The following is a 27,562-nucleotide window of genomic DNA, read 5'->3' on the forward strand; positions in this document are numbered from 1 at the left end:
AACTAGCGCTCTAACTTCGTTATTAGTTGAATTCTAATAATGAACCATTAGGCAAAGTTGTTGAAAAACCTTCGCACTAGAAGTCCATCATACAACATATTTTGAAATTCAGCTTCTGGAATGTGTTATTGACAAACTACTAAATGATCGAACGCAAATTACTGAATGATCGTTAACATCCTTGGGGGTAGGGGGGGGGGTTTGGAAAATGACCACGATAAGCCACATGGGGGGAGGGGGGTGTTGCTCTCGAACCACGTGTTTTTTTTTAATACGAAAATTTTTGGTAAATAACAATAGCGGTGTAAAAAATACGAATCATCAAAATTTAATGATTTAATCATTCAACGCAAAGCGCATCTTAGGGCCGATGCCCACGTAGCGTCTTTTCAACTTAGTGTTAAAAAGAATTTAGCATTAAGCATAGAGAAAACCCGGTAACGCAGCGTTGGTCGCAACGCCGATGCATATCTGAGTTATTTGGCCAACTTAGCTTTAGATCCAATTTCCATAAAAAAAAATAAACGAAAAAGCAGATTGCGTTTCAGTCTCAATTTTCACCAAAAAAAATTGGGAAAGAAAAATGAAAAAATATTTTTTCAAAATTCCGCTGCAGATGGTTTTTGGTATCACGCCGCCGACACTTTTGCATCAGCGGACTACAGCTACAATTTTGAAAACTGTTCATGTTTTTACAATAATACAAGAAAAATCTTCAAAAGAATGTCTTGTGGATATTCAGGAAAAATCCAGTAAAAAAAATTCCTGTAAAAACTTTGACCTTACTTCATACAATCCTGATAAAGTGCTCCTGACATCTCCAGTGTAAATGCCGAAAAAAATTCCATGTGAATTCTGTCTGAAAATTCAAAACAGTCTCGTGGGAAATACATATAATTTTCGGTGGAAAAAAATGTTCATATTTTCATATTTTTTTTACATTCTAATGAATTTCTTCGACAAGTTCTTCCGAATCTTCACCAGAAATTCTATTTCATTTCCAAAATAAGTTTTTCGAACTTGTTAGGGCGCGCTTTTCGAAATTTTCTGTCTCCAGTTAGCCTTACGCGCAAGGGCGTAGGATTGCCTATCTGGCGATGAAGTTCGATTCTCGCTCCGGTCTGGGATGTTTTCGTGTCAAACATTGTCGACACCCTAGGTATAATGTATCCTCCGTACTTGCTACACAAGATATATAATCGTACAATTGCTGGCATTTAAAACTTTCAATTTATAACTGAGGAAATGCTAATAGAATAAACTAAGTTGAAAAGCAGACCAACTTCCAGTTGGAATATGGAGCCATAGAAGAAGAAGAAGACTTCTAAATTTTTCAAGAAAAATCTTCTGAATTTTCATTAGAAATTAAATAGCCAATGCCACATGAAACACTTTGATATTACCGTTGATTTTTGTTTTTGGTTTTTTTTTTTAAATTTGGATTTTTGAAAAGAAATTTTTACGCTCTTTGTGAATTCTATCACATTTTTTAATTTTCCAAATATTTTTTATTCGAGGCATTATTTAGAATTTCCACGGAAGAGTCTATGGATTATCTTCAAAAAATACTTTGGATTTTCAAAGAATAAATCTTTAGAATTCTCAAGGTTCGTGTTTTTTTTAATTTGCACCATAAATTCTTCCAAAATTTCATGGGAAATTCATTCTTCTTCGGAAAGTCATTTTGATTTCTTTGTAGGTTCAGCTAAACATTGGCTTCAATCTTTACCATGCAAAGAAGCACAAGAAATGATTTAAAAATTTTAAGGAATTTTCACATCAGAAAATCTTTAAAATTTTGATTTAATTTTCTAAGGAATTCCTATTAGATTTGCTTCTAAAGTACAACCTTCACAAGTACTACAAAAGTGCAATTTTTTTCGTTATTTCCACTTGTAAAAACATCGAAATATCCTCGGGAAATTCATTATTGGTGTTTTAGATGAACTTTTTTTCGATTTTCTACTGGAAAATCTTAGGAATTTCCATCGGAAATATTTTGGTATACTCCAAATAATTTCTTTTGGAAATTAAAAAAACTGCTGAAAATTTCTAAGATTTTTTTTTGAAAAACGAAAAAAATTTCCAAGATTCATTAAATTTGCCCAGGATTTTGAAAAAAAATCTTTAGAGATTCTGTAAAAAAAGTAAGCTGGATTTTTTTTTTCTAATTTATACCGGGAGTTTTTCGGAATTTGATGTTTATTGGAATTTTCATAGTAAATATGCATTTAGGATCCTCCTACGGATTCTTCTAGTTCTTCAAAATTTCTACCGAACCTTTTTTAGGAACTCTTCCACAGAATTTCGAAAAAAAGTCGTTGAAATACTGAAGATTTTTCCGTGGAGACTCCGAAGAATTTCTTCTAACTATTCTGAAGGGTTTCCCTTGCAGCTCCAGAATAATTATTCTTGAAAATTAGGAAGATCTTGGAATTTAAAATTCATCCAAGCAATAAATGTAGGCAATTATTTAGGATTAAGAAGCCTAGTTCTTATGACATTGAATAATTAGGCTAATTGATCGAAAAATTTAATAATGCACCTAATTAGAACATTTAGGTGCATTTTTAAATTTTTCGATCAATAATGCACAAAATTCTAGTAGTGCGTATGAAAAAGGTTATGACATAGAGAAGTGCGTATGAAAAAGGTTATGACATAGTTCTGTCTGAAAATTCAAAACAGTCTCGTGGGAAATACATATAATTTTCGGTGGAAAAAAATGTTCATATTTTCATATTTTTTTTACATTCTAATGAATTTCTTCGACAAGTTCTTCCGAATCTTCACCAGAAATTCTATTTCATTTCCAAAATAAGTTTTTCGAACATTTTAGGGAGTGCATTTCAAAATGTTCAGTCTCCAGTTAGCCTTACGAGCAAAGGCGTAGGATTGCCAATCCGGAGATGAAGTTCGATTCTCGTTCCTGTCTAGGATGTTTTCGGGTGTCAAACATTGTCGACACCCTAGGTATAATGTATCCTTCGTACTTGCTACACAAGATATATAATCGTACAATTGCTGGCATTTAAAACTTTCAATTTATAACTGAGGAAATGCTAATAGAATAAACTAAGTTGAAAAGCAGACCAACTTCCAGTTGGAATATGGAGCCATAGAAGAAGAAGAAGACTTCTAAATTTTTCAAGAAAAAATCTTCTGAATTTTCATTAGAAATTAAATAGCCAATGCCACATGAAACACTTTGATATTACCGTTGATTTTTTGTTTTTGGATTTTTGTTTTCAAATTTGGAATTTTGAAAAGAAATTTTTTACGCTCTTTGTGAATTCTATCACATTTTTTTTAAATTTTCCAAATATTTTTATTCGAGGCATTATTTAGAATCTCCACGGAAGAGTATATGGATTATCTTTAAAAAAATCTTTGGATTTTCAAAGATTAAATTTTTAGAATTCTCAAGGTTCATGTTTTTTTTAATTTGCACCATAAATTCTTCCAAAATTTCATCGGGAATTCATTCTTCTTCGGGAAGTCATTTTGATTTCTTTGTAGGTTCAGCTAAACATTGGCTTCAATCTTTACCATGCAAAGAAGCACAAGAAATGATTTAAAAATTTTAAGGAATTTTCACATCAGAAAATCTTTAAAATTTTGATTTAATTTTCTAAGGAATTCCTATTGGATTTGCTTCTAAAGTACAACCTTCACAAGTACTACAAAAGTGCAATTTTTTTCGTTATTTCCACTTGTAAAAACATCGAAATATCCTCGGGAAATTCATTATTGGTGTTTTAGATGAACTTTTTTTCGATTTTCTACTGGAAAATCTTAGGAATTTCCATCGGAAATATTTTGGTATACTCCAAATAATTTCTTTTGGAAATTAAAAAAACTGCTGAAAATTTCTAAGATTTTTTTTTGAAAAACGAAAAAAATTTCCAAGATTCATTAAATTTGCCCAGGATTTTGAAAAAAAATCTTTAGAGATTCTGTAAAAAAAGTAAGCTGGATGTTTTTTTTCTAATTTATACCGTGAGTGTTTCGGATTTTATTTTTTTATTGAATTTTCATATTAAATATGCTTTTACGATCCTCCTACTGATTCTTCTAGTTCTTCAAAATTTCTACCGACCCTTTTTTAGAAACTCTTCCACAGAATTTCGAAAAAAAGTCGTTGAAATACTGAAGATTTTTCCGTGGAGACTCCGAAGAATTTCTTCTAACTATTCTGAAGGGTTTCTTGCAGCTCCAGAATAATTATTCTTGAAAATTAGGAAGATCTTGGAATTTAAAATTCATCCAAGCAATAAATGTAGGCAATTATTTAGGATTAAGAAGCCTAGTTCTTATGACATTGAATAATTAGGCTAATTGATCGAAAAATTTAATAATGCACCTAATTAGAACATTTAGGTGCATTTTTAAATTTTTCGATCAATAATGCACAAAATTCTAGTAGTGCGTATGAAAAAGGTTATGACATAGAGAAGTTTGCATTTAAAAAATCAACATGAAATTCTAAATAAAATGCTTTTTAAATTCATAAAAGGGTCTTAGAACTAAGAAGTGTCCGGCGATATGAAAAAAAGTGGCAGTGTTCCAGAAAAAAACACTCCAATTCCTAAAACATTCTAGGGTAATAAATAGTGTTATAATAACGATTGAAATTGAATTCCAAAAAAAAAATCACAACCCTTTCAGGACGGATGGGTCATATATGCCCAGCGTTTTAGATTGTTTATAAGATCACAAAAGAGAGCTAGACCACCATTTTCTTCAGTAAAATTGTTCATCTAGATATTGGTTTTACAGAAAAAAATATGGGAGCTCAAATTTGACTGACCCTGAAAACTCAGTTATCCGAAACTTTGGGAAGATTTCGATTCTAAGAGCATGCAAATGAAGTTGAAATGTTTGAATCATTCTGAACACTCAGATAAGATGGGTCATCCTGAACGTTAAGCCAGTGATTGCTCTCAAGTTCAGCCCACGACTTCTCGGGTGATCAATCATGACATTTGTAATGTCCTCATCATCGGTATGTACCCAATCCGATGAAATAAGCATATGATCCTAATTTCCATTAACATGAGATCTAAGAGACAAGGTACCCAAAATTATCTTGAGTCAACATCAAGCTGCACAATGACTATGCCTTTTTTGTAGGGCCTTAGAAGCACTGGGTTCACGGACTTGAATGATTAAGTAGTTCAAACATTACGACTTCCAAGACGTTTTTTAAAACCTAAAAGTTTTGTATAACCTAAGTCGAGTCAAGTACGAAACACTGAAAACGACCTTACTGTTGAGGTCGAAATACGTATCTGTCAAGGTACAATCAAGTGTTGGAATTAAATGGAAAGGTACAAACTCGTCTTATGACAAGTAAAGACATTCCATTAAAAAGCTCAACATAATTTTTTAAACCAAAAAGTCTTGTACAAATAACAATTGTCATATCAACCCAATGGACCTAATGGGATATTATATCATACATCATTCATAATTTGGTTAATTGGATAAATCGAATGATCCGAACTCCAAAATGATAATTGATCTATAATACATTCATTCTTCTATGAGTCGCTTATGAAAGGACCATTGACTGAAGCATATTCGAGATATGGAATAGAAGTTCCTTGGGAAATTATTCGAAAGGCATCAGAGTGACCGAGAAAATATGTTTAGTATGGCATCATTGGATTCCACGAGTCAATATCAAAATAAAATTTCAATGAAGAATTAGAAATTTTGAGAGATGAGCCAGCTCTAGATTATTTATTAGAGAAAAAATAGAAATTTTCCATAATAGAATTGGAAATTGCCAAGAAAGAAATCAGGGTATGAGTATTAAATAAATATAGAATTACTGCAAATAATGCAAAATTTCCGTAAACAGTTGAAAATTTTCCACAAAACAATAATAAATTAGTACTTGTAAAAGCAAAAATTGCAATTATGTATTTAAAAAAATCACCAATAAAGAAATTTAAAAATATAGGGATATTTTGGAAAATTTCTAAACCATTACAAATTTTTCTCGAAATTTTTATAACATATTCGCGAGTCCGCATTTTTTTGTATCCTCCTGATGCATCGAAGGTATGCGATTTCTAGATAACCTAATACCTGATACACATTACAACATGATAACATCATAAAAATCTTCGAAATAATGAAAATTTATAATTTCCATGCTGGGTTTTAGTTTGATTTTGAATCAGTTGAAATTGTCCATCTTCAAAATTGATCGGATTAACCATATGTTTTAGTTACATAGGTTTTTTTTTAATTTTCGTATTTGAAAAAAAAAAACACGTGGTCAAAGGGGGGGGAGGGGGGGGGGTCTGCTAAATGACCACGATAGACCACATGGGGGGAGGGGGGTTGAAAATCTTCAAAAATATGACCACGTGGTTTCTGGATGGCCCCTAAACTCATTAAAGGGTAAATTTTCACCCATTTCGGGGAATAAGTGGATCTACTCATTCAATGAGTAAACGCAGTATTTGTCGAAAAATGTTGCATTTTTACCCATTTTTCAAAATCGATTTATGTTGAAAATGGGTAAAAAACTCTCATTTTTGAGAATGGAGCCAGAATGGATAATAAACAAATGGGATTTGTTGCAGTTTTAATGAAGAGCACAACAAATAAAATACTCAAACTAATTTATTTTATTATGATGGTGCGTAATGAATACAATTATATTTTTTAAATCCAGGAAAATCGTCGTGTTGTGGTTGAAGATGCATTTCCTACGGTTTCGATCCTGATATTATAATATTATATTATATTATATATTATATATATATATATATATATATATATATATATATATATTATATATTATATTTCGAACAAGATATTATTGAGATCTTGCAAATGTTTTGAATTACTTACGTTTAAGCTTCCCCATGGTTTCCGCGTATAATCCGGTCAAATAAACTTCTGGAACGCCGCAGCACGCAGTTGGGAGCTAATTTTGATACGAGAAATTCACAAGACTTTTTTCACCCATTTATGGGTTTACAAATAAACGTTTTCAAAGTCGGTCAACATTCTCAAAATGGGTGTTTTTTCACCCACTTCAAGTTGTCAAATTTGCCTCATTTTCTGACAGCTCAATACAAGATCCAAAAATGGTTATATTTTTACTCATTAATGAGTTTACGAAGTTATCCGTGTATATGAATCTAATTGCATGATGGGAAGTACATGTTCTTGGTTAACATGTTGAATAGCCCTCTCCATCCCCATCAGTGTTGGTGCTATGTTTACAAAATTTTCCTTTGTTTGCTGTTAGAACTGTCATATTTTTCTTGTTTGCTGTTAGAAAACAACAAACAATGAGTGAAAACACTAAGAAAAATATCGCAAATTTGAACTAGGCATCAGGTGAAAATGAAAATTTTTACTTTGATTCAGTGTGCAGCAAAACAAAATTCACTCTGTGATAGTGTTGGTAAAATCTGCTTGGAGATCTAAATACTGCAATCAAGAAATCATTAGAATCATGATTTCAATCAGCAGGTTTCCGAGCGTCTTCTAAGCGATTTTCACGATTCAATCACGGTTGTCTTATATCTACCTCATCTAGTTACCTGTAGTTTGCTAGTTTGTAATGTTTTCAAGGATCCTCATTTTTTGCTAGATTAGCTGAAGTATTGATGCTGTCATTTAAAATAGCATAGCATGGAGCCCTTGCACAAATTGTAGATGGAGTAGCAGAGATAAGCATATCCACGATCATTGTAAATCTGCCACAATCTACAATTAAGCGGACCCAATGCTGTCATTTAAAATGTAGACAATTTCGATTTACCAAATTCAATATGAGTAAGATTAACCAATTGAAAGAACTTCAAAACGGAAAGCAACTCAGCTTGTCCCTGCAAGCCCCTAAAGCCCTTGCGTATTATGTGCAGGCTAAATTAGTTTGATGCAGATATTCTAGGTACTCCAAATTGTTCTAGAGTTCAGATCATTTGGTTTAGCAGGTCAACTACGCCTGGTTTCAAACCGAAATCAACCCAGCATGTCCATACAAGTCCCTAGAGCCCTTGCGTATTATGTGCAGTCCAAATAAGTTTGATGCAGATGTTCTTGGTTCTCCAAACTGGAATTCGGATCAATTGGTCTACAAGGGCAACTACGCGTGGTATCCAATCGGAACGTCAATGCAAGTCCAATGAGCCAAGTTCCTCCAGGAATTCCTCCGTAAGTTTCTCCAGGAATTCCGCCGGAAGTTCCTACAGGAATTCCTCCGGAAGCTCCTCCAAGAATTCCTTCGGAAATTCACATCAGAATTAAATTAGTTTTTTTCCACAGATACAAGAATTTTTCATAAATTACTTCGCTTTACTGAAAATTTACGAAATTCACATGAAATTCGTCTAAACTCACTTTCCATCCAGCTCCTGAGAATTATACCGGAAATTCCTTCAGAAATTAATTTTCAGAAATTCCTCTAGATTTTTCAAAATTCAAAATAATTCTTCTCGAAAAAAGTTTTAACATATTTTGGTAGTTCCTTAAATTTTTTGTACATCCCTGAAAGAGTTCCTTAAGAAATTCTTCCAGTTTCTTCTACAGAAATATATACAAAAACTCTTCCGAAAATTCCTTCAAAAGCATCTCTAGAAATTTCTCTTCGAATCCACCCGGAAATTTTCTCAAAAAATTATTTAAGGAAATACGCCCACGGGAACTTTTTTCCAGAAACGATTGAATTTATTTGGCGATAGCAGCCTTAATAAGTAGCAAATGTGTTTTTGCTCCTACATCCGACTAACCGGAATGTAATCGCAAAAAAAAACACGTATTTGGTACTTATTAACACTGCTATCGCCGAAAAACTTCAATCTTAATAGTAGGGGAAGGTCGATTGTCGGCACCCTTTTGTTTGTCTAGATCAACATTTGAAAAGGGCGCAACAGCTAAAATTTATTCCTTCTGTTTCTTGGTCCACATATATAGCTTTATATGTCGACGAAGAATTAGAAAGAAAAATAATAAGTTTTGGCAGTTACGCCCTTTTCAAATGTTGGTATAGTTTTGACCCAAAACTTTCGTCCAATTGCACAATGTGGTGATATTTGCATACCAATGGAAGCATATAGGCATAAACTAATAACTAGTGGAGAGATTTGTTTTATTTCATCTATTGGTAAAAAATTATTAATTTTGTTAAGCGTTGATTTTATGCCGTTTCGAAAAAGGTGGTCGGTTGTCGGCACCCTAAAAAAACCACTCAAAATGAAAAACTATGAAGTAGGTGCGTTATGGCTGGAAAGATGAGGATTTATTGTGTCAATAGTAATGAAATTTATTACATTTAAGTACATTATACACATTTTATAAAAATTTCAAAAATTGTTAGTTTGCTAACAACTTGGCTTATAGCCTGAAATTAGGTATTAAACTGATGATTTCCATTGATAATCAACTGCAGGGTAGCCAATGAGTCGGGAAATCGGGAAATCGGGAAATGCGGGAAATATGCGGGAATTGAACTGCCGTTCTACGCATAACTGTCCCATGTATATAGGGAATCCCAGCAAACATGGGACAAGTATGCATATGACGGCAGTGAAGAATTTCTTGAAATTATACAAAAAATCGGGAAAAAAGTCATCAGTTGTCGTTTTCATCAAATCATGGATAACTATTTTTAAATGCAAATTTTTTTTCAAGTAACTTTTGAAACTATTTGAGGTATCCGGCTTAATCAATTGTTTGTATAAATGTGTAATGATAATGATAAACCAGAATTCTTTAATGTCGAGTCTAGAGCTCTTCTCGGTAGTGATGATGGAAAGCAACATGCCACCTACACTTCAGCAGGTTTCTACGACCAAGGATATCTCCGAGAGTCAATGAAACAGCTAGGGGAAACCGCCAAATGTTGAACGGCTAATTTTGTCGCCTATTGTTGAACTCCCATAAGAAATGCACGTGCGTTCAACAATAGGCGAAGAAATTAGCCGTTCAACATTTGGCGAATTACCCTAATAAGCATTTCGTTGCAGCTTGTGGATTCCTGAAGAAGATGCTTTATCGATATTCTCTTGAAAGCGACTAGTGTTTTTTTCTGGAGACTTGTCGACAATAGTCCAGTATAACAAATTGTGATCAGTTCCACACATCTTAAGAATATCTGGGCATTTGTTGTTAATATCTTAATTTTGTCACATGGTAATGCTGTACAGGAGAAGTGCTTGAAGTGCCATTGTCGGGTCTTCTCCTTTTTAATAATCAAAACACAAGCAATTTAGTTTCCACATTTTTGCGTTCTTTTTTTTCAAATTCATTTTTTTTTTGCACACACCCGTTCTTTACACCAGTCGTCACAAAACAGTGTTTGATCGTAAACCAGCTTACTGATGGAGGAAGTACTGGCATAAATAATAAATTATGATGCCATAATAAGATCAGCATGTTTAGCAATAATGGAAATAATCATATCAATAATACATCACTGGTCAAGGTAAAATAAGCCTCAAGAACTGAAAAAAGATTGAGGAAAAAAATAGAGATAGGTAACAAGCTATGAAGAACATGAAGGTTATTTTTATTATAGTGTTTTAGTCAGGTCGCCATTCACCGTGGGTACACCATTCACCGTGGGGTTCAAATTAATGTTCGTTATGTTTACGAAAATATTGAAAAATACTTTATTTCAACATCAGCACCCGATGTGCTTTAGTAAAGGTGTGGGCTAAAGTCCTCTAAGTCTGTATTAGTCGGAAAAATAATGTAAACATTGCCACCCACAGTGGGAGGGCGGAATGAAACGTCCTGTCTGTTATAAAAATTGTACTGAGTATACCAGACGTGACGTCACATTCGGTCGCCTTCGGCCATCTTCGGCAACCCAGCTGAGAGTTTCTCTCTCAAAAGAGAGAATTTTCGTTGAACAAATACTACTTCAGGGTTTGGGCCACACCTGTAGTAAAGCACATCGATCAGCACCATTAAAGAAGTTCAAAAGAATCCTCTCCCAGTAATAACTGTAAAATATAACTGTTTCAACAGCTGTTTTTACGTTAGAGTTTGTTAACATCCTGCGGCTGTCTGCTTCCACCTTTGTTTTCAGCCATCAAGTATATTCTTCGCTCGCTCAATATCAGTGGAAAAGTGAATGTTTTATTGTTCTTTACATTTTATGGTCAATGCAATTTAAGTGTCAGGTGTGTATTTTGATTTTACTTATAAAATTAAGCCGAAAATATAGGTAACACTTCATTCTCCACCAAATAAAAATGCACGGCGAATGGATCCCCCAGAAAATAACTGTGTCCATTCACCGGCCATTGAAATCGTGAGTACTATGAATGATTCCGCCATTATTTTGAACAGGTTGAGCAGAAGCAATGGTTTTCCGAGGATGACTTGTTGGTCATAAGAGTTACGTGACGCTAATGAGCATTGATTTCTGCATCTGCAATAATAATTCTATTGATTGATTATGTCCTTTCTGTGTTACACTAAAACACATGAACTCCACATGTTTATGCTTAAATAAATGAAAAACACGAATAACATTTTAAAATCAAAGTTTAAATTCATATTTTAATTAATTTAAAGGAAAAGTTCTTATTCACGGTGAATGGGTACCTACCCACACGGTGAATGGTGCCCTAACACGGCGAAAGGATACCCTAATATATCACTGAAAAATTATCTACAACAATTATTCAAGGTTCGTGACGGTGTTCAGGACTATAATTTTCAATTTAAATTATTTGGAGAGCTCTAATATTTGCTAAATTGCCTAAAATGCACGGTGAATGGCGACTTGAACAGCAGTTTAAGAGATGAATCTCTATAATAAAGATAACAAATGATGTGCAGCCCCAGGCTGGCTCATCTCTAAAGTTTGAAGGTGTTGGAGAAGATGGATGCCAAAATATTGGCAGACGCAACATGTTTATTCTCTCAACGGATTCTTCAATATACTTGAAAGTAACTTTAGACCAACACTTGAAAAGGGTGTAACAGCCAACATTTATTCTTGAAAAATGAACATAATAGTTCAATTGTGACCGCTACGGTGGCATTCAATATTGAATCACAAAACAGAGTAAATTTGCTTTGTAAATACGTAATGCGCTCACCATTTTGATCGTTTTACTACGGTTTATACTGCCTATCGCATATCCGTCCCATATGAAAAAATATCAAATGGATAAAATGAGGAACAAACATCAAGCCTACTTGTCCCATCTTGAAAATGACCGCATATGAGTTCCATTATCAAAGAAAAAGGGACTCACATGCGGTCATTTTCCATCTGGGACAAACTGGCTTGATATTTTTTTCGACTTTTCCCAAACAAACATTCCTATTTAACAGTTGCATTTGATAATACTATGATGAAAATTACCATTACTGGTGCTAACTCGAAAACGACGGAAATTCATATGGGACTGATATGCGATCATAGGCAGTATAGCACTAAGCAAATGACCAAAACAAACTTTGGAGTGGGTTTTCACTTGACAAAAAAGAGTTTTCTCTGTAAAACGAAACAAAAGCTTCTATATGCTTCGGAAATGGGCACAACAAGATCGTGTTTACATAGCACACGTATGGCAAATGTCAAAATGACCACATCTGTATTCTGTCAAAAGTTACGACGGGGTGCCGGCAACCGAACATCTTCCCCTACAACTTCAGTGGTCCTCCCCCATAAAACTTCTCCAGAAATTACTGCCGAAAGTCCTCTTAAAAATTCTCCAGTTACTATCGTCAAGAAATCACCCAACAAGCTCCTCTGGATCTTTCTGGGGAATTCTTTAGGAATTCCCCCACAGTATCCTATAGAATTTACTCTTCAAATTCTTCCTATATTTCTTCCACGAGATCCTCCAGGAGTTCTCCCAAAAAATCAATTTACTTCAAGAATTCTTCCAGAAATCCCTCCATAAATTCTTCTGGAATTTCCCGGGATGTTTTTTTAATCCCTGAAAAGTTTCTCAAGGCATTCTAAATTCTAAAAGGCCTTTCGATTCGTTCAAAACAAAAGATATTTTAGCTAGGGGAACAGACGGCTTTGGCAGGTTTTGTTCTATTATTGGCAGGGGGGTTTTTGTCGACCGAATTTTATGAAATTTGGCCACAATATTCTTTAATATGCAAAGAATGTTTGAGCCAAATTTCAGCATAATCAGTCATAAAAAACCCCTACTAGATTGTCGCTTCGGTTCCCTTTGTTCTGCTGTCCGAAACATGTGTGGTACATACCTGTCAAATCGTATGGATTTTCCTTCTTTGACATTTAGCTCCCCTATCCTCGCCAGCAAAAGATGTTCCTGTTGACATGAAGTAGTGATAGCCCTCTGATTTGCAAAAGTACTGGGGTGTCTACCCCCTGGTTATGACGATGACAGCTGTATTGTGTGTTTGATTATGAATGTATACGGATATTTGACGAAGCATAACTTGTTGTGTGTATGTGTGTATATTGTGCATTTATGATTATCAGTCCGTACTATTTTTTGAACGATTAAAGACGTAAGAGAGTATCCGATGGTCGTTAATTATTTTTTCTTCCGAATCACGCTAGTTTCCCGACGGAAATTGTCCGAGTTCTTGAATGTTCGGTCTCGTATTTTTTGAGAAATCCATCAGGTTATGGGCTCAGAAATTAGGAAGAAAATGAAGTGAAAGTGTCTGTTCGAAGAAAGACATTTTGATAGATCTGCGTTAAGTTAACGTGTCGGAAAGTTTGTTATCACGTTTTTATTCACGGGCGAAAGCCGAAAGTGCAGTTTTTTGTTTTTGTCGGGTGACGTGCCGTTGGTGATGATTCGACCAACAAAAGAACTAGAGCATTAAGTTTTGTTTGAGGAGGAGCAGGCTGTAAACAACTTTGCCGCAGTTTGTTTGTTTACATCAATTGTTCGCCAGATACTAAGACATGCTTAAGACTAGTGAGAACTGAGAAGTGAGACTGTACGGACTATGTGTATTGGTTAGAGCAATTGTGTGAAAGAAAATTGAATCGGAAAGAACATTGCACAGTGGTACGAAAGGGTGTTTTGAAGAAGCAAAATTAGTTGTTAAATAAATAATAAGATGACTGAGGCGAAAATTACGTTTGACCGGTTGAATGATTGCAACTGGGCGACGTGGAGATTTAGGATGGAGTTGATGCTAATGAGAGAGGATCTGTGGTCGATGGTGAACGATTCAATACCGGAAGACACTACATCAGCTTGGAGGAGAAAGGATGAAAAGGCGCGGGCTATAATTGGTTTGGCACTTGAAGATGGTCAGCTTAGCCACATTATGACAGCAAGTAGTGCGAAAGAGATGTGGGATATGCTTAAAGGATACCACGAGAGAGGGTCGTTATCGAACAAGATTCATGTTCTGAGGAAATTATGTTCATTGCGCCTGGATGAAGGCGGAAGTATGTCCAGTCATCTCGTGGAAGCATCTGAGTTAGTTCATCGTTTGTCCAGGATGGGAGAAGCATTGAAGGAACATCTGGTTGTAGCAATTTTGTTGTCGAGCTTACCGGAATCGTACAACCCACTCGTTACTGCATTGGAAGGTCGCCCGGAAGAGGATTTAAGGTTGGACTACGTGAAGGGTAAGCTGCTAGATGAGTGGCGAAGAAAGAATGAAAGCAGAGTGCATGAGGCTACAAACGAAAATGCAATGAAGTCAACTGCGAATGTAAGGCGAGAAAGAGTTCGAGTGTGTTATCGCTGTGGTAAAGAAGGTCATATCCAGTGGTATTGTCCTGATTTGTTGGATGAACGAAGAGCTAGGAGCCAAGTCAAGTCAGTAGTGCATCATCCTGGTCCGGGAAGTAGTGGAAGTAGCAGAAATGTGTGCTTTACAATGAAGACAAGAAATGTGTTAAATAGAAGACATTGGATCATCGACACTGGTTGTTCAAAGCACATGACAGATTATGCTGAAGGTCTTAAGAACAGAATCTCCTGTGAAGAAAAGGTGTTGTTAGCAGATGGAAGAACGTTAACAGCAAGAGGAAGAGGAGAAGGCAGGATCATTGGTCGAGGACTGATGGGTGAATCCGTAGACATTAAACTTAAGGATATGTTGTATGTTCCTGGATTGTCTGGAAATGTATTGTCTGTCAGTCAAATCACTAGCGAGGGCTATACCGTCCTGTTTGGAATGATGGATTGCCGGATCATAGATGGCAGCAAAGTTGTTGCTATTGGTGAAAAGATTGATGGATTGTACTACTTGAAACAGTGAGGGAAGGTCGATTTTTAAACAGGAGGAGCAAAATACCGATAGCAGCAAAGTGACACTTGACAGTGGGCTACACTAAGGAGGAGTGTTGACATGAAGTAGTGATAGCCCTCTGATTTGCAAAAGTACTGGGGTGTCTACCCCCTGGTTATGACGATGACAGCTGTGTTGTAAGTTTGACTATGAATGTATACGGATATTTGTCGAAGCATAACTTGTTATGTGTATGTGTGTATATTGTGTATTATGATTATCAGTCAGTACTATTTTTTGAGCGATTAAACACAAGAGAGTAGCCGATGGTCGTTAATAGCTTTTCTTCCGAATCACGCTAGTTCTTGAATGTTCGGTCTCGTATTTTTTGAGAAATCCATCAGTTCCGCACAGCGACGACAGCGACAATCTTTATCTAGTAACTAAAATATCTTTTTTCAAAACGAACGAATGCTTCATTTTTAGCCCAAAGTGAGGTTTTAATTTCGGTGCACTGATTAATGTTTGCGAGATGGCGTGCTGCTTGCTGCACGATCAAGGGAAGAGGCAAATACAAAGCATTCGTTTTATACATTGAAAGTGTTTTGGAGTTTTGTACTTAGGAATTCTCTAAAAAAAATCCTGAGAAATTGTTGAATCAATTCTAGTATTTTTCAAGAAATTTCCGTAGATGTTCTAGAAACATTTCTTTAAATTCCTGAAGAACAATGCCTACATATTATGAAACATTGAATGTCAGGTGGATCCCTGAAAAAAATATGTGTATGTATGGCCTTTATATAGCAAGAGATCTATTGGCCAAATTGCCCTTACAAAAACATTTTTCCGCAACGTTTTTCGCACTTATTCAGCTAGAAATCAGCTCCATGCTAGATACAGTTGTGGGTACGTTTCCATTTAATGATTTCGATTTAAAGGCTTTATCGAAAATGAGGTTAAATTCTCTATATGTACTTGGAAGTATATAAATGTCATATACATTTCTTGCTTGCTTCCTTCGTGAGTATGCCCTTCTGGTTTGCGCTCTTCCGATGCCTTTTTGCGTTCTGTGAATGGCGCTTAATGCCGGGCGAGTCTCTGGCGTGCTTGTTTGTCCTCTTTTTTGCCGCTCTGTCGCTGACTGCTAAATCTAACGCCTTCTATGCTATGGTTGTGCTACTATGAAAGCAGAAGGAAGCAGTCTATGTGCTCTTTTCCATCATGCCACAGCCTTCCAACCTAGCCGCAAGCACTCCATGTTCCTGCTTTGCAACAAAAACCAAATTGCGCAGCTTAAGCAGGTTCAGCTTCAGATCTCTTGACATATTGCCCCGTTTATTGGTAATTATCATGCGGTACGATGCGCGGCTACAAAGGAAGATCATGTTGAAGGGGGCTGGGTTCGATTCCCGGTCCGGTTTAGGAAATTTTCTCGACTTCCCTGGGCATAAAAATATCATCGTGTTAGCCTCATAATATACAAATGCAAAAATGGGAACTTGGCTTAGAAACCTCGCAGTTAATAACTGTGGAAGTGCTTAATGAACACTAAGCTGCAAGGCGGCAATGTCCCAGGGGGGGGGAGTATTGCCAATAAGAAAAGGATTGGTGCCGTCGATAATGTCATCGAGTTGCATCTTGCCGATGATTAAGCTCGGCAGGACGCCACTCGACACTTTCTCCACCGTATTGTTCTGCTGCATGCCACCGTTAGCGCTCTCCACCACGACCGTTTCGTTACTTGTCTCCTTCAGCTTTATCTCTCTATCCTTGCGATCCGATCCTTGAGTTCACTTGAGAGGGGCTCACTTGTGTGGATTTGCTGGTTGGTTTAGCTTTATTCATGATTGTTGGATCCCTCTTAGGGCTGTCCTGGCAAAACTGTCAGCCCTTGGTACGTTGTATCCATTTCAGGGAATCAATATTCGAGCAATGCCTAACAATATACCCTTTGTCATCAATTGAGTGTGTTACTGACAAACGCACCTTGCAATAAGCCTTTTTTCAGAACCCGAACACAATATGACAAGAATTGTTTGCCTTGCATGCTCTGATATTTCCGGGAATATTATGCTATTTAAGTAATCAGAGTAAGATTTTCGAATATTCCTATTGGTAACATTTCTTGGATAAAGGGCGGTCTCTTCTCCCCATCTATTGGGTCAATCTGGAAAACGAGGGCTTGTTTGCATTATTATTTGTACAAACTTTCTTCTGGAAGGAGATTCTCTATTCATCCCGTGGATTTCGTATAAGTGTCTATGCTTATGGTATGCTTATGAACATCATCATCATCATCAGAGTAAAATTCTCGAATATTTCTATAAAAGCAACAGCTACGATAGCAGAAATCCGAAATTTGCTTGAGCTTGAGCTTGCTTGATTGACTGCCCGTAGTTGCTACTCCATTATGACCAGATCAGCTGTTCTTGCACAGATAACCAACAGATGTTTGCTTGGGACTAGCACTTATCTTCAATTGTAAGTACTGGTGATCTCATTTGTTAGGTCATACTGGCGCCTGCCACGTCAGAATGCAAGTCAATGTAGGAAAGGGGGAGGAAATGATGATGTAATCACTCGGTCACTGCAAGCCGAATATACCTCTGCACTTGCCACGAGTTCATACGGAATTTTTATTGGAATTTTTGGGTTAGGTTCGAGAGGCAGAGGTTCGTCTTGGTTAACGAGCAGCTAAGATAACTGGAAGGAACAAGATGCCCGAGTTTAATACTTTCCATATATTTACCGGGAGACACTGAAAGCGGTGATATTACCGCCATCTGTTGTACAAAAACCACACCTTTGACCATATTTGGAGAAATTTTGTTTGCCGTGTTGTACACGATATGGCAAAACAACGTATTTTAAAGCAAGAGTTATCCTGAAATCATTTCAGGGCTAATGAGTTGCATTGCGCATGGTAGCTACATTTCCCTTGCTCATTGAACATATACGAAGATTAATATTTTTCCACTAGCTTATTAAAGTAAATTTTACAAGACCAATAAATGCAAATTGAGTCCTTATTTTTATTTTTTATTTAATCGAAAGATGCATTCCAAACAAAAATTCGAATCTAGGGAGAATATCCTTACATTTGGCTGATACAGATGCTATTACAATCATTTATATTTTGGTTAAATAAAGCTGTGTAATTGTAAAATTATTATAGCTTGTTCAATGAGTTCGCAATATCTGTTTAAAAAAAGTTTGATAATATTTTTCATTTAACGAATGCATTAAAACAAAATTCTGAAACATCCAGCTCAATAGAACAGAACGGCCACGGTAATTGCAGGATTTCACAGAAAATGTATGGGCTATCTGTCAAAAGATATTTTAGTTACCAGATAAAGATTGTCGCTTCGGTTCCCTTTGTTCTGCTGTCCGAAAAATGTGTGGTACCTAACTGTCAAATCGTATGTATTTTTCCTTCATTGACATTTAGATCCCCTATCATCGCCAGCAAAAGATGTTCCGGACAGCGACGACAGCGACAATCTTTATCTGGTAACTAAAATATCTTTTTATCTGTCAAATCGTGCCATTTCCGTTGGCGTTCCGCTGCACTGCATATAGATCTTACTGCCTGGCAATTATTTTCACTTTCAAAAGCACAGCAATTTTCCCTTCGACACGTCGCGTCTAGAGATGTCAAAATTAATCGATTACTTCGATTAATCGATTCATCGTTGTGATAATCGATTAATTTTGAATCGATTACTACCCAACGATTAATCGATTCAATAATCGATAGGAATCGAGAGTAATCGATTAGTTACTAATCGATTAATCAGGATTTTACGACATCATAAGGATGTCGCTAATTAATTAATTACTTCGATGAATCGATTAATCGTTGTGATAATCGATTAATTTTGAATCGATTAATATACAACGATTAATCGATTCAATAATCGACAAGAATCGAGAGTAATCGATTAGTTACTAATCGATTAATCGTGATTTTACGACATCTCTAGTCGCGTCGCCCAGCCGAAATTCACGACTACGAAGGTAAATGTTCACGCACAGTCTGACAGTTCCTAATAAGATTTTACTGTGGAAAAACAAAAGAAAGAGAGAGCAATACGATTTTACTCAGTCACTGAGTAGGTGAAAGTTATACTTGTGACACATATATGATACCAATATCACTGTACAGCATAAAATCATATGTCTGTCACCCAAAATCACGCTGGTATCACGATAGCACGATGATTTCCGTACCCTGCCCTTCGACCGTTGTATTGTACGAAACAGAACATAATTTGTTGTTTGAAATGTCAAATACGCCGTTCGACATATGAAATGAAAACAAACATTTGCAAGCTGACTGAGTAAAAATCGGTTTTTCTGCAATTCTAGATGATATTTTTCACAACATTGCCAAAATAATTATTCGTAAGCCCATTATTTACTACAATTATGCTCTGAAGATGACTTCCTATTGATTTTGCCAGCTCTTGGGTTGTTACCGGGAAGATCTACCGTCACTTTTGCATGATATTCAATGGTTTGAGTTCTGTAGGGTAACCAACTTGATTTGGACCCCTACACATTTTGGACCCTCCTGGCGGCATTTTCTTGATTTCTGAACTAAAATCAATGCCGCTGCTAATTCCCACATTGGCTTCAGGAAAATAATATTGTTCAGCATCTGTTTCACTGGATTCCCGTACGAAAATAGCGATATTTAGATGACATTTCGAGGAAATTAGTTTGCTCAAGAAGGCGAGCGTTACAATGCGTTACGCTTAAAGTATCACCCAACCAGCGGATGGCAGATTTTAATACAGTTCTGCATAAGAACCTTGCAGAAACTGTATACTAATTCAGATATACAAAATTTGTATTATTTCAATACAATTATTGTATTGAAATAATACAGATTTGTATTATTTTAATACAATATTTGTATAAAAAGCTTACAGAATTGTATATGCCCAGATTTTATACAATAATTGTCAGATTTGTTTTTTGGGTGTATACATCACTGAAAATCTCAGAACGCACACAATAAGTTTTTGACGAAATTGTGAATTTAAAACGCAGGAACCTTCTCATTGATGCATGCCAATCAAAAGATAGTGTCCAAAATGTGTACATTGGGGGGTCCACATTATGTTGCACTGTCCAAAACGAAGAATATTTTTATTTCAGAAAATTACAAATTCTCAGCGATTTATCAACACTTGATGCCAATTTCATAAATGAGACTTCCATCTATGTAATGGTGTGATTGTCGCCTATATCAAACGTGCCATTTGATACTTATAAGCATTTATCGGTCACTTCCTCTAGGGGTCCAAAATGGATCATTTACCCTATCGTGTGATTTCGAACATTTTGTGCAAGGATTCCATGGGTTTTAATTGGAATGAGGTCTAGGGATTGGAAAGGATGCGGATCTTTGATTTGTCATTAGTCAGCATCTACTTTTTAAATGGGAAGAATGTTATGTACCGTTGTTTTGGACAAATTCAAAATTGTATCTATGACCCAATTGGACGGTGCTAGCTTCATCCTTCAAATGTCCAAATCACCCCAAACCATAGAATAGAGTGATTAACGTCCGCAGAATTAATCGTCCTGAGGAATATTTGCAAGAACTCGCATATTTCTGCTAAAATACCAATACGAAGAATTGGAAAACTTTGACGTTTTCATATCGATGTATGAACTGCTGACGCGAATTCACAATTTATTCAAAAAATATGGGTAAATATTGTGTAATACTCATAAAAAAACTATAGTGACAGTTTATGATTTCTATACATTTTGATGAAAAATATAGTTTTGGAAAGCGGTAGAATCAGTTTCAAAACAAGCTGTCAAATAGATACAACGGTGGAAAGAAAAGATGTGTGTCATCTTGCCACTGTACGCGTACAGCGTGATACGAAAATCATTGTGCGGAAATCATATATCTGTCGATAGTATTATAATGCAACCCGGAAAAACGCGTTTACTCATTAATGGGTATTTTTTTTATCTGCTATCTCTTTCTCTCTGCTGGAAAATTCACCCATTTTGGGAGATTAAGTGGATCTACTCATTTGAATGAGTAGATCCATTTATTCTCCCAAATGGGTAAATTTTTCAGCAGAGAGAAAGAAATAGCGAAGAAAAAGTGCCCATTAATGAGTAAACGAGTTTCTCTGCGAAATGTGTTATGCAAATGCGAGCAGTGAACAAAAATATCAGTTCAAAATCGATCGACAATTTCAACGTCGATTAGAGGGACCGGCGATTCCAAACCGACGTACAATATGTTCGTTAAAGCGCAAACATTGCTAAAATGTTCTTGTTTTGGGTAAAAGTACGGTAGAATAATGTTCCTGATAGTATGTTTTTAACTGGTGCTCTTATAGATGGCAAAACACTTCATCAAGATTCTTCTAATAGTAGTATTATAGCAGTTACGTTTTCAAATCTAATTAAACGTTAAAAATAGGCTGAATAAATCGTAAGAATCGAATCAAAGAACATAGGGTTTGGGAAACCATTACCTAATATTGTCTTCCGTACCTGTGTCACAGACTTGTTTTATTCTAATTCAATTAAAAACATGTTTGTACAAATCTTTCACTGGACTGGGTGTTTTTTTAAATTCAAAATTAAATAGAAACAGATTATAGTGTGCTTTACTGACTATTTTTTTTTCACAGTGCATCAAGCTTGACAGTTCAAGAATTGAAATTTTACAGTGTACTAGTTCGATTTTTGCTCGCTAGTAAGCGCTTATCGTGTCTCCGCAATATCAAAAGAGTCGGGTATCTTGTTGCTTATAGTCATCTTTGCGAGCTGCCAACGTTAACGTTGGATGTAGGAAACGAGCTTTTTAGTTCATTTCCAATTCTAGCAGCTACTGCTAGAATAGTCAAGTTGGAGGTATAGGATAGAAATGGAAACGGTATGGAAGGTCCATTTCCAGTTCTAGCGATTGCTGGAACATGATAAATATAGAGAAAGATACAAAAGTAGGAGAATGGAACGGACCTGGAATTGAACCCACGACCTCCTGCGTATGAGGCAGAAGCAGTAGCCATATGACTACAAAGCCTGTTTGATTCCCCACCTCTAATTGAAAATATTCTTAAAGTTGAATGTCTCTAAAATATATCTAAGGCTCATTCATAGCTAGACCATCGAGTTAACTGCAAGTGTTCTTTGCCAGTTAAGAGAGAATCTCATTTTACAACATATTAATGCTGTCCAATGAGCAGCTCGAAGTAGCTCGAAGTTGTTCCCGTCCTGCTCGTTCTTTTTTGTCAACAAATGGGCATGAGCAAGACAGGGAGAAACTTCGAGCTACTTCAAGCTCTCATTGGACAGCACTATTATAATCACAAGAGTTGGTTGGACTTGGATGGACTCCGGGAACAAAAAGGCCAGTCAGTGTGCCAGTGTGTGGACCAATAAATAAATAAACGTTATACTCACCCCAATATCACGACTGTTGTCAATGTGTACGCAAATAGCTCTACACTGGTAGTTGGTCCTGTTCATGGTAAGCTCTATTATCTTCGGTTTATTGCGGTCTTCCTCATCGCTTTCCCAGAACGTTTCCGTCGAATTGTCTATGAGAGAGTTCGCCAAAGCCGGTCTCGACGATACCACAAGCTGCGAAGAGAACATTCAACCATCGATCAAATCGAACCAAAAAGGACTAGAATCACTTACGTCAAAAATTTCCGTAATATCACTAAGTAGACTTATCCTAATAAGCTCCTCCTGGTAGACCTCTGCTGCATTGGAGTAGGAGTTCATCAATGCAATGGATGGAGCCAGATTATCGTCGTTTTGCTCTTCCGATTTGGAAAGTATTTTGGAAATATTACCAAACACATGCGATCGATGTAGGAACTGATGGTCGGACTGTTTGAACTTCAGACCGAAACATTGGACGGCAGTTTTCTGGAGAGACGACCCCGACGGTAGGAGCAGTGTGAGATCGGCTATTGTTTGTAGTAGGCAATGCAGACTTTGAGATAGGGTTTGAGAAAGAGGACCGTTGAATTGGTTGGAACCGGGGTGCTCCAGGCCAAGCACACCTTCGTCCAGTTTTGGTTCATCCTCGCTGTCATGGGTGGAGTACGACAAGGAGGATATGAACCACCACATTATGTCGTGCAGTCCGATGGGCTGCGTGACCGATCTGAGCAACCAATTCAACGCCTGAAGGCTATAAATATTGCAAACAGTTTTTCTAAGGTTTCTGGTCATCGAGTATCGCAACTTTTTCAGATCGTGCTTCTCCAGCATAAATGTCATTGATGGTCTGTTGAGCAAAGACAGTGCCCCAGCTTGTAGATCCATTTTGTACGCCGAGTTGGAACCATTTGAACCACTCCCATCTGATTTGTCATCTGCGTTTTTGGATTTCTCGTTACTTTCGCGAGACGTGTTGTGATACAACTCAGAAATTCAGAAAATTTATATCCTCCGGTCGTTTAACATTAGCAATCAAAGCCGCTCTAGGATTCGTTTGAATGTTGTTCTTATCGTTGATTTTGCTGTTCACTTTGTTCTTGCTTCTGCTGTTTGGTGTTGATTCCTTAGAAAAATTGTTGCTTAGGAGTTGCTCAGGTACCAACTTCTGGAGATTGATCGATGGATAGTTCAGCAAGTTGGAATCCCCACTCGAACACGTGCATTGTTTCTTACGTCTCAATACTACGTTGGGGGGTCCTTCGTTTTTTGCTCCATTTTCAGGTTTACTGTGGTGATTGTAGTCGCTAATAAGTTTGTTCTGAGGCGTGTTCCATCCTTGGCCCATGGAAAACTTCGATGGAATTGCTAGTCGAAGGAACGGCGGTGAGGTCTGTATATTTTTGTAAGATTCGGCTACTTCCATGGAAACGTCCTCTATAACCTGTTCATTAAAGTGATTTTCAATCTTTTGAGTCAGATGGCATTCTTATAGAACTAAAAAAATCCTCAGTAGCCCAGGACAATCAACATCAAAATCAAACGCATGCATGCCGTCATATTCATTCCCAATAGATCATAAGTTAAGTCACTGTTGGACTTTGCACCTAGGTCTCTGACAGGATAAATTTCGGTGGTAGCACAGAAGTTCCGAGGACGATTCATAGAGATCTTTGAGGAATCTTTTCTCACTGTAAAAAATACAATTTGAGAAAAATTATACTGCAAGAAAATTTAGAAAAGAGCAAGGAAATAATAAAATCTCAACAAACGTCGCTTACAAGAGTCATGCTTTTTAAGAAGTAATTTACTTTTCGCCTTTTTTCGATCAAATATCTTTTGAAAAGGAATCTTTACTCTTTTCTAATTCCGGACAAATGCCTATCAGGCAAATGTACTTAACCTTTTGTTGTTTGAATTATGCCAATTCGTCGTTATGGCAAACGGTCCACCTTGATACCATTTTTCTACTATTACGCCAAAATGGGTTTTAGACATTTAACTCGTTATACCAAATGGCATTATGTCATATTCACGAGTCGAAGCAACATTCTTCACACAACCAATGAAAGATTTTGTAGGTTTTACAGTAGAGCAACAGATAGGAGAAGATGGCGGCCATGTTGACTCAAACTCTGACGATAGCATGGGGTTTCCCATAGGAGGGAAGACAGAATTTGCTACGACTTCGCGAATTGGCTTTCTCCGAAAAAGAAGAGACTCAAGTTAATAGATTGGAATGACGATATTTCTGCTTGTGTTTCTCACACTTATCACCGTTAAATGGGTTTCAATGTCTTAACAAAGCTTATCAAAACACTACACAGGATTTTGTTTTTACACGATTTTTTTCGCTCGTATTTTTGTTCGTGTGACTTCAATTTGCCACCAAAAGCTTTGCAACATGTTTCAAAAAATCCTAAATAATTCAAAGAAAAATCACATGGTAGTTAATAGCGTCAACATTTAGGATGGGTGAAAAATTAAGAAACTGTAAATCGTGTAAAAATAAAAATCCAGTGTATTATGAAATTTTAATAAAATAGAATTATTTTGAAGAAGACAACACAAGAACAAGAACAACACAGACAAGAACACAACAAAAATATTTTTTTACCTGCACCAGTCCAATTGAATTTCTGTCCTCAATATAATAGCTTGAATCATAGGAATCATTAAGGTTCACCGCCTTATACTGACTACTACCTGACTGTTCATGTAAGACATTCCATCAGAGGCATTATTGGAAGATTTATTTATAAGACCAAATCGAAGAAATTACTGTGTTGAGTTCCAAAACTCCGAAAATTCACTGTTTCCTACCCCCATTGTAAGAATTGAGTTCCATCAAGAAAAAGTTTTCCTTCATAATAGTGAAAAGTTCTGAGGGTATAGTTGACTCTGCACTGAACCCTATCAAAATATTTGAACCACCTTCGGTTTACTACCCGTGGATGCTGACCATTGTAATTTACATTATTGGAAACTTTGCGAATTGACATACCTACATAAAAAGGACCGTGTGTTAGAAGTAAAAAAATTAAGCTCTGATTCTTACTTCTGTCTACACTTCGCACATCAGATACCAACTGAAACACCCTGACCTCCGTCGCCACAGTTTCGCCCACCCCTCACGTACACCCCAATCGAGTTGTAGCCTTTCCCTCGCATCTTGCGCAGCCAGGATGCAGATTCGCATATGGTAAGTCACGGGGATTGGCAAAACACATCGCACAGCTCACCAGCAACGTCCTCACCCTTCTGGCCAGGCACTTTCGGAGCATTGGCCGACTTCTCATCGCCAGGTTTATTCGACTTGAGGAACTACTGAAATGATTTATTCATTATATCTGTTCAGTGTTTATGTACTGAGATCAAAAAGTTTCTCAAAATCGTTTTCCTTATCATTTGAGTTGGTTTCACCAAATGTATGAAATTGCAACACAATTGGTCCCATACGTAGACAAGACATCGGAGTGCCGGTGGTAGAGCACTGGGTTGGGGATATTCGCCGTCCTTCGAGGAAAATATGTCCGCCTTGAATCAAACATGTGAGGTTAATAATCTCTCAAATCATAAAGTAAAAAAAATTACATTTCGATTGCGAAGCTTCCGATTATGAACACAACAATTTCCAATCTTGGCTAAGGTCTCCAGGGTAGAAGGACGGATATTAAGGTACGACCCTGCGTTAGATATCTCTACCGAATGTCGTTGAAGAACCTTTTGCTCCTGGTGAGCAAGTTTCATGAGGGTTTCCACTGGCATATTTTCACTTCTTTCTTCAAGAATGCTCGGATGAAACTTTAGAAACGAAGCACACGCCATAGCATCGTAACCAGACCTTCGTGCCACAGAAATGCGGAAAATACCGCACGAAGAGTCTCCCAGATCGAAGGCGAGAGGGCTCTTTTCGGCAACTCGCGATTCAATCTTCAGGGATTTGTTGTAAATGGAATCGCTGAGGGAAATCCAGCCTCGGTACTGACAAATTTTCAGTCGATTTACGATCCTAAAAACATTTTCAAGCATGCCCATGTGAATTAACTTACTTATGTCAATCAAAACAGTTATACATGTGAATTGTACGTACATCTGTAATATCATCCGTTCTTAGAGCTAGCCTGGGCGTTAGATTTTTGAGGCATCCGATTTAGTACTACTAGCCGAATCGCATCGTCTTACTGAAAATATCAATTATTAATAACACTGATCGTTTTGGTAATATTATTGCAATATACATGAAAATATTCTCCGGGCTGACGCTTCTACTCCGATCGAAGGATCTGTTGCCGTAGCTCTCATATCACCGCCCTCGTTCTTCCGTTTCTCGAGATTCATTTCTTCTATACTGTCTCCTTTCAGCCACTTTTGGGCTTGCATCTTTTGGCGCCTCCACCACACCCGCCTAGCAGCCCGATGTTGGTCTGGTTCAAGTTGGCAATGTTGATGTTGGCGGCACTGCGGAACTGTCTTCCGACGCGTCAGTGATCTGCATCATTTGACCACCGTCGCCGGTTCCTCACCTTTAGCAGATCCAGGTCCCCATCTCCGGGACGATCCGTCTTCATAAAATCAAATAATCAATAGTGTTCTCATTTTGCGATTAGCATCAGAAGTTGTGGGACTGCTTTGATCTACCTGTTCCATCAAAGCTTTGGTTGAGCTCGACTCCAGAATCGAGATGCAGCGGGTCTTTCCAGATGCTGATTGTACTGAAGCACCACGCTGGGAACCAATGGAGATACAGTGCTCGGATCGATTCAGACAAACCCCAATCCATCGTCGTTTTCCATCTGAAATGCGGAGAATGTCGTTAGATAAGGACTACAACTATTTTTGATACGTTAATTAGTAAGATTAATGTTAATTCTACTAAATGTGCATATGATTGAAATTTTCATTTGACTGTATAACTATATGTCGATCATGCTAATACGTAACTTCT

At 36.8% G+C, this 27,562-nt stretch overlaps 1 protein-coding gene across 1 annotated transcript in view; it reads right to left on the reverse strand.

Annotated features, from left to right (window-relative positions):
* Nucleotides 1-23,598, reverse strand: part of LOC134205481 (E3 ubiquitin-protein ligase highwire-like) — a 35,795-nt gene extending 12,197 nt beyond the window's left edge. The window contains exons 1-2 of the mRNA XM_062680756.1: nucleotides 22,867-23,598; nucleotides 22,627-22,806 (exon numbers count right to left, since the gene is read on the reverse strand). Coding sequence (XP_062536740.1) covers nucleotides 22,627-22,806; nucleotides 22,867-23,502 — 816 coding nt within the window. The 5' untranslated portion in view covers nucleotides 23,503-23,598. The remainder of the gene's footprint in view (nucleotides 1-22,626; nucleotides 22,807-22,866) is intronic.
* Between the last annotated feature and the right edge of the window lie 3,964 nt (nucleotides 23,599-27,562).

This window comes from Armigeres subalbatus, chromosome 1, assembly GCF_024139115.2.
Source record: "Armigeres subalbatus isolate Guangzhou_Male chromosome 1, GZ_Asu_2, whole genome shotgun sequence".
NCBI classification, from domain to species: domain Eukaryota; kingdom Metazoa; phylum Arthropoda; class Insecta; order Diptera; family Culicidae; genus Armigeres; species Armigeres subalbatus.